At 40.5% G+C, this 13401-nt stretch overlaps 2 protein-coding genes across 2 annotated transcripts in view; both read right to left on the bottom strand.

Annotated features, from left to right (window-relative positions):
• Positions 1–788: 788 nt before the first annotated feature.
• Positions 789–5833, bottom strand: alkbh5 (alkB homolog 5, RNA demethylase). The gene is made up of 4 exons (XM_077525778.1): positions 3884–5833; positions 3330–3410; positions 2280–2402; positions 789–1278 (listed from the first exon to the last, which is right to left on the bottom strand). The coding sequence occupies exons 1-4, from the start codon at positions 4603–4605 to the stop codon at positions 1110–1112; spliced, it is 1095 nt and encodes a 364-aa protein (XP_077381904.1). The 5' UTR covers positions 4606–5833; the 3' UTR covers positions 789–1109.
• Positions 5834–6045: 212 nt separating this feature from the next.
• Positions 6046–13401, bottom strand: part of myo15ab (myosin XVAb) — a 43373-nt gene continuing 36017 nt past the window's right edge. The window contains exons 62-69 of the mRNA XM_077525779.1: positions 13023–13117; positions 12753–12927; positions 11603–11763; positions 11262–11395; positions 10769–10902; positions 9549–9682; positions 8143–8283; positions 6046–8062 (exon numbers count right to left, since the gene is read on the bottom strand). Of these exons, the coding sequence (XP_077381905.1) occupies positions 7961–8062; positions 8143–8283; positions 9549–9682; positions 10769–10902; positions 11262–11395; positions 11603–11763; positions 12753–12927; positions 13023–13117 (1076 nt within the window). The 3' untranslated portion in view covers positions 6046–7960. The remainder of the gene's footprint in view (positions 8063–8142; positions 8284–9548; positions 9683–10768; positions 10903–11261; positions 11396–11602; positions 11764–12752; positions 12928–13022; positions 13118–13401) is intronic.

Below are 13401 nucleotides of genomic sequence, written 5' to 3'. Positions count from 1 at the left end.
TGGAGCATTTTTGGAGTTAAAAATCGATGTATTAAAGGTTATGACACAACTACTTAAAAAATAAAATAAATCTGACAAATGTGTAAATGTAAACAAGTTTGCAAAAAAAAAAAGCTAAAATTGTTGGGTTTTTTTTCAAAATAGAAATGAAAATGCTTAAAAAAACTAATTTATGCTTGTAAAATGAACTATAATTATAGCACAAATGTTCATTTAATTTTAAGTTAAAACATGAAATGTAATTGCATTGTGAAACTTACTGCATTAAAATGTGAAATTATATTTGAACTTTTTTTTTTTTTTTCTTGGTGGCAGCCAAGCTTATAGTCAAAAACATTTAAAAAAAAAAAAGTAAAGCTAATATATATATATATATATTTTTTTTTTCTTACAAAATAGAAATGAAAATGCTTAAACAAAACCTCATTTGTTTATAAAATAAATATAATTATAGAAAAAAAAAATCATTTTTAACTTTCAATATTAAACATGAGTTTTTGGAGTTCAATTTTTAAAATGTATTTTATTTTGGTAATACTATATGTCCACAAACAAATCCCAACCTAAGTCGGTGGCATCAAAATGTGTCCGCCCATCAACTTATTTTGTTGCTGAAAAAGGTCAAGTGTCGTGGTCGACTGTGCCGAGTGAAATATTAATAGCCCGACTGGAACTGGAACTGGTTTCCCCTCTCGAAAGTTGTTTGCTTGCACACGTGGGCCGGTTATTTGCGTCGGCGCGTAACCGAAGGAGCTCGTCAGCCGCTAACGAAAGCAGGAAAGCAAACGGTGAGGAAAGGTTGTGCTTTAATAAATGGAGAAAAAGCAAAGAAGATGGCCTCCGACACTCGCAAAAAGAAAACAGAGGCCCAAGTTTGCAATCATCCTATTACAACTTTTGTTGTTGACGCCAACAAACAAACCAAAAACCAACCAAACTGTAAGAAACGTATGCAGATGCTTCAAGACTTGAACGTTATTGTAACAAGCAGCTTTTTTTTTTTTTTTTTGTCGTCAAAGGTATGTACAACTTGTGAACACAAACACGTCTGCTCTCCCCGCTAAAGACGAAACGAGAAAAAAAAAAAAGAAAAAAAAGTAGGCGTGGTCTCAGTGTCGTCGCATTTTGACTTTGCGCGACGAGCCGTCGCGCCGTTTGTCGTCGTAGTCGTCGTCGTCGCCGCGCTTCCTGTCGTCGTCCGACGGGGCGCTGTGACGACGCTGGCCGAACGACGACGGGCGACGGTTCTCCTCCTTGTCCATCTCCAGCACGCGCGGCCTAACAAAACAAAAAATACATTCACGCGTACAAAATAGCAAAATGACACTCAACATTAAACAATGCAAATCGTTGACGTTAAAATTATATACAAGCTATCATGCGTTTATATATATATATATATATATTTTTTTTTATTAAATATTACTTTAGGACATACATTTCAAAGATTAACATTATTACACTTGCAATTTATTCAAAAATAATTTGATTTACTTCATGACCTTTTAAATTTTTTATTTTTTTTTGCTTGACATGTTGACAGTTTTCCATGACAGAATTTTAAAATATTCAATAGCACTTTCTTTTTCCTGCTAATTTTATATATTAAAGTATTTTAATATAGACACTATAATTTAATGTCTTTACATGTATTTCTAGGCATTTTTTTTAAATTAAATATTAAAAGTTTTTTTAATTTCATTACTTTTGGACATGCATTCCAAAGATTAACATAATTGCATTTGTATTTATTAAAAAATAATTTGATTTACTTAATGACCTATTAAATTTATGATTGTTTTTTTTGCTTGAGGGCATTTTGACAGTTTTCCATTCAACTTTCAACTATTCAATGACTTTTTCATGCTAATTTTCAGTTATTTAATGACTTTTGTGTTTAATAAAAATGTATTTTAATATAGAAGCCATAACTCATTTGTTTCATGTCTTTACATATATTTCCAGGAATTGTTTAAAATTAAATATTAAAGGTTGTTATTTAATTTCATTACTTTTAGGACATGTTATTTTAAAGATTAAAATAATTATTAGGGCTGTCAAAGTTAAAGCGTTAATGTACGTATTAATCACAGAAAAATGTTGCATTAGTCACGTATTGTTTTGAACTTGAGCGTAACCGCGGATGGTCACGTTGACGGCTGCGCAGGTCAGTGATGAGGTCAATGCACGGCATTTCCGACACTTGTTGTTCCAAAATGAGCGGGATGACGTTCCAATAATTGATGACGTCATCACTTTTTTTTTTTTTTTTTTTGTACCTGTGAGCGGCGTCCGGGTCGGCCTTGCGATGCGAGCGTTTCGCTTTGAGGGGCGGTGGCCGCTCCGCGGGGGCGGACCTTAAAGGGCTGTCAGAGTCCAGTCTGGGGGCGTCCGGTCGGGTTCTGAAAGGAGAAAAAGACGATTATGCGGCGGAGGAAATCGACTCACTCGCTGAGGGAGGATCGGCGGAAAAAGTCTCGGCTGCGTTCAACTTCATCAACATTTTCTCGTTTGTTTTCATTGAGCGTCATTACAAAAAATAAAAACAACAACAAAGATTGGACTTTGTTTTGACTTTTTTTGGCCATTTCAGGTGGCTGCGGCGTCTTTTGAGGAAAGTTTAGCATATAACACGGCAACATGTCTTTCCTCCCTGTTGTCTGCATTTTCAAATCAAATCAAACTTTATTATGGGAATGTTTCAGCATTCCCACAATATGTTATTGTGATTTTTATTCTCCACAATTTTTTGCCACATAACAACCCCCACATAATACTTGCGATTTACATTGTTCAAATTTCAACGAGCTTCAATAATTGACGCCTCCCGGGGTACATATCGTCTGATTCCACATTACTTACAGTATTTGCACAATTTAACGTTTAATATCAACTTTTCCCCATTTTCAATGGGACAGACATACTCGGTATCACTTTCCACGCCCACTTCCATACATATAACTTATCATCATAACCCTAACTCTGTCCAGGAGGTCATCGTTTCATAATTTAGCTCTCAATGTACTTCATAAGCATTCCACATGCATTCAAATCTTAGCATTCAGCTTTCAGCATTCCCACTTTAGTTTATATAGAAACTTTCATACATTCAAATGTAACTCAAAGTGCTGAAAAATTAAAACATCCATAATACAATAAAAATAAAAAGCCCCGCCCCCTCCAATTACCCCCATGATCGTATCCACAGACACAAACCACAACATGGCGGGGCACAGAAGAACCCTGTGAGGAAAGGCACCCAAGGAGGCGGAGCTAGGCTTAGTGTGATATAAAAAAAAAAATCAAGGGGGTACCACATGTGCACTCACTTCCTCAGGATGATGACCGCTCGCCTCTCCTTGATGTCCTGAGGTCGGATGCAGTGAGTGATGTCATCAGCAGCGTAGCCACTTACAAACAAACAAACAAACAAACATGTTGCACAATTTCAATTCAATCAAGGACAGCAGGAAAAATTTGTAAATTCACTTAAAAAAAAACAAAACATTCTGCCAAATTTCAAGTATAAATTAAAAATTACACCACCAACGATGAACACCCATATTAGATTGTAACTGTATAACTGAAAAAGAAAAATTAAAAATAAATAAAAACAGCATTTAATCCCCACCAAACATTTGATTTTTAATACTAATTTAATTCAAGTTGTGTAGAAACATTTAAAGCAATCCAATATTTTTTTATGATTGTTTTAAACAGTCCAACATATTTTTTTTTTTTAAATTAAAATCTGACGACTGTTAAGAACATATTGATGAATAATATTGTTGTAAATGACTGCTTTAAAAAAAATAAATAAAATTTTTTTTTTTGTTTCTATCAAATCAAGGTGGAAAAAGGCGAGTTGGCATCGGAGCTCTACCTGAGGACGGTGACGCTGCCCCTGCGGACGGGCAGCACGAACACGGGCTCGGACACCCGGATGGGCTTGAACTGGAAGCGGCAGCCGAAGCAGAGCGCGCTGTCGCTGAAGAACGACACGGACACGATGGGCCGCGCGAAGATGTGCAGCGGGTCCACGTGCGACACGATGCAGCCGCCGGGCTGGTAGTCGTTGATGACCGCGCTGTTGACGAAGCCCTCCGGGACCACGCCGGCCGCCACCAGCCGCTGGATGACCAGCTCGTGCACCCAGCTCGGGATGTCGTCCACCTGGCCCTTGCGGTAGAGGCGCTCCTGGCCCGGGCCGCGCTTCTCCAGCTGCGAGCCGTACGTGTAGCCCTCGCCGAAGAAGTACTTGTTGCGCAGCGGCGCGCGGTCCACCGTGTGCTCGCGGTACAGTCCGGCCTCCGCCGCGGCCACCACCTCGTCGATCTTGCCCTCGATGCGCGCGCACTCCTCCGGCGTGAAGATGCTCTTCTGGAGGACGCTGCTGCGCACCCGGTGGGCCTCCTGCTCGCGGAGCTCGCCGCTGTCGTCGCTGTGCTCGCACTCGTCGTCGTCGGACTCGCGGCGGCGGCGGCGCTTGTTGCGCCCCCCAGCGCCGCCGCCGCCTCCTCCGTTGCTCGTCCGGTAGTCGTCCCGGTGCGGCGGCATCGACCGGAGCTTGTCGCGCAGGTCGGAGAAGCCGCTGCCGGTGGCCATGTTCGCTCCCGGGAAACGACGCTGCTACGTTTAGCTGGCGGGTGTCATGCGTCGGGCTGACACGACGTCAAAAGCGCGGCCCCGTGGCTGGTGCGGATGTTAGCGTCGTTAGCCTGTAGCTAGGTTTGGCTAACGCCAAGCTAGTCCGCTAGATTCCTCCGCCGGTGCCCTGTCCACCGGTTCGTCGTAAGGATATGGCTCGGCTCGCGCGCTAGGCTAACGTTAGCCAGTCCGCTAGCTTGCTGCGCCGGGGAAGGACCAAAAATAAAAAAAATAAAAAAATCAATCCCAGTTCGTTTGGATGACGCTCGGCTCAAATGGAAGCTAACATAAACTAGCCTGCTAGATCCCTCCGCCGGATGACGTCAAAAATCAATCCGCTGTTCTCAGTTAGCTAACATTAGCATGTCTGCTATACCTATTAGCTTCTCCCGCCGGATGGCTTTGAAAATCAATCCGCGCTGGTGCTGGTGGGGTTCGGCTTCCCTCGCTAACCTTTAGCCCGCTAGGCTAAATTGCTAAAGAAGCTAGTCCGCTCCAGTCCTCCGCCGGGGTGACGTCAAAAACAGGCCGAGGTCGTAAAAGGTTTGACTCGGCAGCATAACATCAGATAGTGGGACATTTGTGTGGATGTTGCTCGGCTCGACGGATGATCGCCAACCTTAGTTTAGTCCACTGAAATCCTCCGCCGGTGTTCCGACCTCTAAACCGGGTGACTTGAAAAAAAATAATAATCCGCGCTGCTGTGGAAGTGGCTCGGTTCTCTCACTAGCTGGTAGCTCGGTAATCTTAACTTCCTCTGGCCGTCCCGCCGCTTGACACGAGCATTATAACTAATGTTTCTGGGTGTCAGATGATATTCCGAGAGACAGCCAACAGACAAAAATAAAACGGAACCAAAAAAAAAAAAAAAAGTTGAACACGACGTCGTCACAACGACGTAGCTTTAGCCTGGTTTGGACGCTCCGTCGCCGCCGCTTGGAAATGCCACAAACCAACCACGCAGCAACATTTCACGACAAGTGGCGACTATATTTGTCAAATAAAGGCCTGTCCACCCGGATCGACGATGTGGAAGCTTTTGAGAAACCTCGTCGTTCCACGCATCCGAACTCCGTACGAACAGTCTAGTCGAGCACCGAAACTCGTCTTCGCAGAGGGGGAGGGGGGGAAACATGGAAACAAACGCGTGGAAAGTCAGGTCTTCGCACATGCGCAGTGGTGAACGGAACTGACGTCTTCGGACAGTCACGTGTCACATGAAGACGCCGTGGCCATTTTGGGACACCTGGGGACATCAATCTGACCCACGAAAGCAATGATCAAATAACATAAAAACTAACAAACTCAATGTTAATTTGCATTTAGGTTTTAAATATGCAAACTAGCATTATAAGGACGTGACATTTTGACAAAAGAATGCTGACTTGACAGCTGATTTTATTGTCATGTTATACATGTTTTCTTTTTACAAAGTATCAACAAATGCATTACATTTGATTTGATCTTTAACAGAACTTTTACAAAACTAAAAAAACAAAACAAACATAATACAATACAAAACACTTCATGTAAAATATAGTGAGTCAGTACCTTTGGTTTGCAGTTTTTCCCGCAACTATGCTACAATATTTCATACAAGTATGAACATACATACGCTTGCCGGTCGCAACATTCGGCACACTTGCTAATTAGACTTATTGCATAGGTAAGCGAGCTAAGCAAAATGTTAGCATATTAGCATAACAGGTCCAAGTGCACTCAACGTTAGAAATCAAAAGATGACAAAAACAAACATTTTAGGTGCTTGATGAAATTAGTGCACTTTTTTTTTATTTCCCCACACCACAGCTCCCCCTGGTGGGTCTGGTGGGTCATTGCCCCAGATGCTAAAAGAGCTGCACACTGTAAAAGGCTGATAAATCACTAATGTGGCATTTTGGTGGTGTCTCTGCATGAAAGAGGACACTTAACTAGTGAGCATGATTATTATATTTTTGTTTTGCACAGACAGATTTTAATTTTTTTCCATTCATCCGTGTGCAGGTGTAGCAAACGTTGCATCCGGTGAGCAACGTTTGGAGGTAGGATGTGTTAGCTTAACTCAAGGGAGTGAAAAGTGTGACTCCGTTTTTTCAACATTTTCGTTCAATATTGCTTTCATTCATTTTGACATTTTTGCTTTGAAGTGGGTTTATAAAAATGTATTTCATATATATTTTTTTATTTCACGAATGCAATAATTGATTTATTGTAATTGCTAAAATACAAAGATTAGTTAAATACATTTTCAATAAAATGAAAAATAAGAATTCGTATTTTATAATTAAAACAAACTTTTATATACATATGTTTACTTTTTTATTTTACCTATAATATAAATTTAAAAAAATATTTAAATTCATTTACACGTACAATCCAAGTGAAAAATTATTGTATTAATTATTTTTAAAAAATGACATTAAAATGTGAGAATGAATTATGTTTCAAACAAGTTTTTATATATTACTATTTACTCGTTTTCTTTGTCTATACGACCTGGAAAGGTTTTAATTTAAATACCAAACTGCTGTTTTAATATATCTTACATGCACATTTTAACTTTTAACTCCCCCAGATGTCATCTACAAATGAACTGGCCCATCATTGTATTATTATTATTTTTTTTTAAACTAGACAAAGTGAAATTTCGGCAGAAATTCCGTGGGAATGCTGAAAGCTGAATGCTGTTTTTAACACGTGAGCCAACTTGGCTAATGGCCTATTTATATGTAAAACTGTTATCTGAAAATACCCTCTATTCATTTAGATGGAAAAATGCAAAAAATAAAAAATAAAAAATCACACAATAGCGCCACCTAGGCATGCACCATTGATTTAGATGGAAAAGTGGAACTATGATAGTAAAGTCAAGTCATTTGGTATACAACCACTTGCCATGGACAAATTTGCAATGAACAGTCGGAGGTGGGATTCAAACCCGCAACCTCCTGGTTACTGTACAATGCATTTGCCCCACTGAGCAGTAATACAGAACTGGTAATGATGAGAAGTTGTATGTATGGAAGTGGGCGTGGAAAGTGGGACTTAGAAAAAGTTCAATGTCAGTCCCATTGAAAATGAATGGGGAAAATATGATATTTAACAATAAATTGTGCCAATACGATAAGCACTGTGAAATCAGACGATATATTCCCACGGTGGCGTGAATTTTTGAAGCAAGTTGAAATTTGAATCGGAAGTATTATGTGGGAGTTCTCACACAGCAAAAAAAAAAAGTGTGAATGAAAGCTGACCCCCACACCGAGCACCAAATGTGACGTCAGCTCTGGACGAGTATCCAGCGCGAGGAGCGTTATAACACGGTGATCTCGCTAGGGGGCAGCGTGAGCCGCTTCTCGCGCACCGACAGCATGTTGTCCACCTGCATGGCGACCACGCGGCACAGCTCCAGGCCCTGTGAACAAAAAGACAATAAAAACAGCGGCATTTACAAAGAAATGTGGCGGCATGACGACTTCTTCTTCTTGTCCTGACCTGCTCGAGCTGCAGCTGGATGAGCCGCTGCGTGTCCACGTCGCCCAGCGCCAGGTCCACGTACGGGTAGCTGGCCCCGGCAGACGGCCTCTGGGTGCGGCTGGACTGCACCTCCGTCAGGGGCACCGCTGCCATCACCTCCTACGCCGGACAAACGTCACGTCACGACGTTGGCGACGACATAGCACCGAGTCCCCACACGGTAAAAGGCGCAAGTGTTACATTAACACCGAGTGTTCAAATCTAACACTAGAAAAGTGTCTTATACGTCTTCCACGCCAGTGCAAGCCGTTGAAGTCACAGGGCGGCCATCTTGTTATTCCCATCTCGCAAGCATTATAAACTATACGTACAGATGAGACATATGCAGCTCGGAGGCAATTAGTATAAGGTCATTCATATTTTGCTTGTAATATATTTGATATTTTCATGATTTTTCATGTACAATTAGTACCGTTCAAAAGCATATTTAGCAACATGCTGTCGACTGAAAATGACATCACAAGGGCTCAGGTAACCAATCACAGCTCAAAATGTGTTTTGAAACATGAAAAATAATGAAAATATCAAATTTACTATAGGTAAAAATGGCTAAATATGGAAAGTATCCCTTTAAAATGATTGTCCTGATTAAAACTAGATGAATAAAATGGTAAATTTGTAAATTTATATTCCCAAGATGGCGCGAATTTTTGAAGCAGGTTGAAATTTGAACGGTGTAAATCGGAAGTGATTATGTGGGAGTTATTACACGGCAAAAAAAAAAAAAAAAAGTGTGGAGAATAAAAAAAATCACAATAACATGTGTGTGCTTGTGAATGTCACATGACCAAACCTCGAAAACAGGTGAGCTGTGATTGGTTACCTGAGCCCTTGTGATGTCATTTTCAGTCGACAGCAAGTTGCAAAATGTCTTTTTAATTAAAACTAATTGTACGTGAAAAATAATGAAAGTATCAAAATTTATTATAGACAAAATGTTGAGTTTTTATTGCAATTATGAGTATCCCTTTAAATGATTGTCCTGACTAAAACTAAACTAAAATGTTGAGTTTTTGTTGACTAAAACTAGACGAATAAAATCTTGGACTAAAAATAAAGACGAAAATGCTAAATTTAGGCTATAATCGACTAAAAAAATTGGCAAAATAAAAATGGGATAAGGTTGACTAAATATGATCAAAATGAACAAGCCAGATTGAAACCGTACTAAAACTGAGACTAAATTTAAATATGGCAGATAAAGTTACACTAGAGCAGACCCACAAAAAAACAACAAAAAAAGTCTCAAGAAACCATGTCGGAAAAGTCTGCCATTTTGGTTTGAAGCGGCCATTTCATGGCCATATTGAGCGTTTGTAGGCAGGCGGCCCTTTGAACTTTGAACTTTCCACGCGTGTTCTCACGTGCGTGCTCTTGTGCAGAAAGTGAAGACCGTTTTGATTGACGGCCACGATGCAGGGGGCGTAGAAGGAGGTGGAGCTGCTGCTGTGGATGTAGAAGAAGGACGAGCCGAACATGGGGAACGCGCTCACCAGTCCTGCACACGCACGTGAGATGAAAAAACATTTACATTTTGCTCTCGTCAAGCCATGCAGGACATCATCAAGATTCATTTCGAGCTTCGGACACGTCCGCAATTTCCAACCCGAGCTTTATTAAAGTGTTGGAACTCTTCAAGATCCATTTGTTAATAAATGATTTCCCCGGAGCTTTCAAGTCAAATATTACAATCAAATGTAATTGGAGATAGCTGGAGTCCAACAAACTTTCTTTTTTGCCACTCGAGCACTTGGGAACTTTCTCTTCACTCTTCGATATAAAAACGAGGCATTCTGTTATATAACATTTCAGAGGAAACAGATCAATAACTACAAATTTTATAAGCAGCATAAATCCTGCGCGGCAGGCAGGCGAGTTACAACAAAGGTTATTTTAGCTAACAAAAATTACCAAAATAACTACAACTAAAATAAAAAATAAAAAAATCATAACAAAAACACTTTAAAAAAAAGAGAAATATAATTATTGCGAAAATGTCCTTCGTTTTAGTCTTTGGTCATTAATTGGAGATGATTTTAAATGTGATTTTAAGAAGTGGATTTATTTTTATATGAACCGGAAAAAGTACGTTTTGAAAGTGTGTCACATAGAAGTGATGTCATCTAGCAGCAGCCAATAGAAAAGCAGCTTCAGATGATGTTAAAAAAGTTGTAGTAAAACTAAAAAAAAAGGTGTTTTTTTTTCTCAATATTGCGCACAAGACACTTTTTTTTAAAACAAAAACTAATAATTCCAAAACTAACTAAAAAAAAAAAAAAAAGTTTTTTTTTCTTGCTTTTTAAAATATTGTGCACAAGTAATAAAAAAATTTTTAAACCTAAAAAAAATGAAACTAAAACAAAGTAAAAGGCGGCCATTTTGCCGCTCTCTGTCGACTGAAGATGACATCACAGTTGCTCAGGCAACGGCCAATCACAGCAACAGGTGAGCTGTGATTGGCCGTTAAAGATTTGTTATTGAATTGTCATTTGGTATTCTGTCAATAAAAAACAAAACATTTTTGAAAAAAAATAACTAAATCTAATAAGAAACGAACAGAAGCAGGTGGATGTTGTGGTCTCACCCAGGAATTGCGCTCGGGCCTGATGCGGGCTGAGCGCGCGGACCTGCTGCATGTGCTGCGTCGCCATGGCAACCCACTGCTGCGGCGGCTGCTTTTTGAAGAGCGGCGCCGCCACGTACTCCGACAGCTCGTGTCTGCGCCAGAGACGCAAAAATGCCTTCTCAGTCACACAACTCCACTTCACTCAACTTGGTTTTTTTTTCTCTTGACACAAGTCGGCGAGTTTCTCCGCTCGACTGACGCGTCTTCTACCTCTGCCAGCCAGCGAGCGAGCGAGAGATAAGAGGACACGCACAAACGAGCGCAACCGACGCCGAACCTGTCAACAAGTCTGCTCGCGCGAGCGCTTGTTGAACGTCGTCAGTGTCGCGCGCTGATAAACTAGAAAATAACAATCAATGATTGACATGAAGACATTTTCCCTTCATTACGTTTGCTTAAGTCAGTTGTTGCTAGGCAGACTTCAATTGACAATGAAAGCGTCCTCCCTCACATGCTGGGGATGAAGACGACGTCTTTGGCCCGGTGCTGCAAGGCGGCCATCTTGGCGATCTGATGGAACTGCTGATCGCTGACTTTTCCCGCCGGGAGAACGTTCAGCAGACCTTTGCGGTAGTCCGGAAGGATCTAGCCACAAGAACACCGTTATAGGATATTTATTTATATTTATTTTTATTTGTGACAGCTTTATTCCTCCATACGCAAAGTACGTTTCAGCTGAAATATTACGACAGTATTGTCATCAATTGCATCCAAAAGTATTCACAGCGCTTCACTTTTCTGTGCTATGATATAAAGAGTCTCCACTTTTTTTTTCTTTTCTTCCAGATGTACCTGGTTATAGTGCATGGCGACGTAGAGCTCGTTGTCAAATTTGAGCGGCAGAGTCCAGACGACGCGTCGGAACCACAAGCTGTAGTTGTTGTCCAGCGCTTCGGCTTGCGTGGCCGCGTCCAGGACGTACTCGTGTTTGTTGAGGGGACGCACGTTCTGACCTGCCGGACGGAGCACATCCCGCCATCGTGCGCTCAATTCAAAACAAAACCACCCTGACCTTTACATGCTGATGCTAGGCAGCTAAGTGCTAGCATCAACAAATGTGGCATGTTTATTTCCTAGTAAAGTGGCCAAGAGTGCTTCGTACTCAACAGACCAACGTGCAGATTTATTTGCATAATTTCATAGCAAACATCAAATTATTGGCATGTAACAGCCTTAAAAAAAAAATTAGTGTACTGTGCATTGTTATTTACAGTTACTTCCTATTGACTGCGCCACAGCGCCACTTACTGGTGTCAGTGGAAAATTGCGGCTAGCTACTTTACAACAGGGCTGGGTTAAAAAAACAAAAAAATTAACAATATTGAATTTATTTTCCTTTGCAAGCCTGATATAGATTCACAAAACAATGTATTGATTATTTTAATATCGCTGTTTCCCATAAATTCATAAGAAAATAGAATTTTACATGCCAATTGTTTTTGTGTCTTACCATTTTTTACAAATTTACTATTTACATGAATTTTGGAATTATTATCTTTTTAATTTATATTTACAATGAATTATGAAAATATTTTCATCTTGTCCTTGCTGACATAAATGGCCCAATTTAGCGTTAGCATTACCTTAGCAGTATCTCAGAATTAATTTAGCATGCTGAGGTAATTTAGCATTAGATTAGCATGTTAAACTAAGCTAACTTAACCCTAACCCTATGCTAACTAAATTATTAAAATCATTATATATCATAACATTTTCACCCTAAATTATAGCACACGTTACTTTCATTAGCCGCCGCACAATGTAATTTGGAATTTAATGTTTGTGTAGTTTTGATCATGTACTTGATATTTCATTAAGAATTGATGTTCCATAAGTAATCAATATCGGATTGAACGAATTGGAAAAATCAAAATTGAATGGAATGAGAAGTGGACTGTAAGAATTATTTTTTTTTTTTGCGGTGCACGTCTTTGGAAGGCACCTCCGTCGGTGACCACAAAGATGGCGTACTCCTCGACGGCCTCCGGCCGGTGCAGGCCCATCTCGTAGCACAGCTCCTCCATCAGCTCCAGGGAAACGGAGCAGGTTTTGATCTTCACGTGGCGTTCCAGGCCGCCCGGGAAGAGGACGAGCTGGCGCTTGGAGCTTCGGCCTGCCTGAGGACGTCCAAAAAAAACCCCCAAAAAACGAGGACGGCGTCAGATAGCAAGCGAATGACGAGTGTGGACCTGATGAAGACGTTTGTTTTCACCATCATGGCTTTCAGCTCCATGTTGTTGGGGGGGACGAGGCGGCCGCCGTATTGGAAGGTTTTCTTCAGATTCTGTACGCACGCCTTTGCGATTCCTAAAGTGCACAAAAAGTATTGGCACACTGACAGCGCATCGATCAGTTATTTATTTAGTTTTTTACATGAAGAGCCTTTGGCTGGTTTTGGTGTTTTGATTCTCACTCTCCAAGGAGTCATTGTTGAGTCTAAGTCAAACACGATATTTGCATTTCTGTGTCATTCAGCGATAATTTCATAAATGAAAATTTTTGTCATATTATTCGTCACGAAAATGAAACAAAAACAAATAAAAGCCATTCATTGACACGATGACAACTAAAATTGACTGACAATCAGTGTT

The sequence above is a fragment of the Festucalex cinctus genome, chromosome 6, assembly GCF_051991245.1.
Source record: "Festucalex cinctus isolate MCC-2025b chromosome 6, RoL_Fcin_1.0, whole genome shotgun sequence".
Classification (NCBI taxonomy): Eukaryota; Metazoa; Chordata; class Actinopteri; order Syngnathiformes; family Syngnathidae; genus Festucalex; species Festucalex cinctus.
This window is presented reverse-complemented; position numbering and strand designations above follow the sequence as displayed.

Coding starts and splice junctions, on each gene's coding strand:
- alkbh5 (XM_077525778.1), bottom strand. CDS start 4,605: ATGGCCACCGGCAGCGGCTTCTCCGACCTGCGCGACAAGCTCCGGTCG. Junction 3,411..3,883: donor GGCAGCGTCACCGTCCTCAG/GTAGAGCTCCGA, acceptor TTTGTTTGTAAG/TGGCTACGCTGCTGATGACA. Junction 1,279..2,279: donor GACCCGGACGCCGCTCACAG/GTACAAAAAAAA, acceptor TTGTTTTGTTAG/GCCGCGCGTGCTGGAGATGG.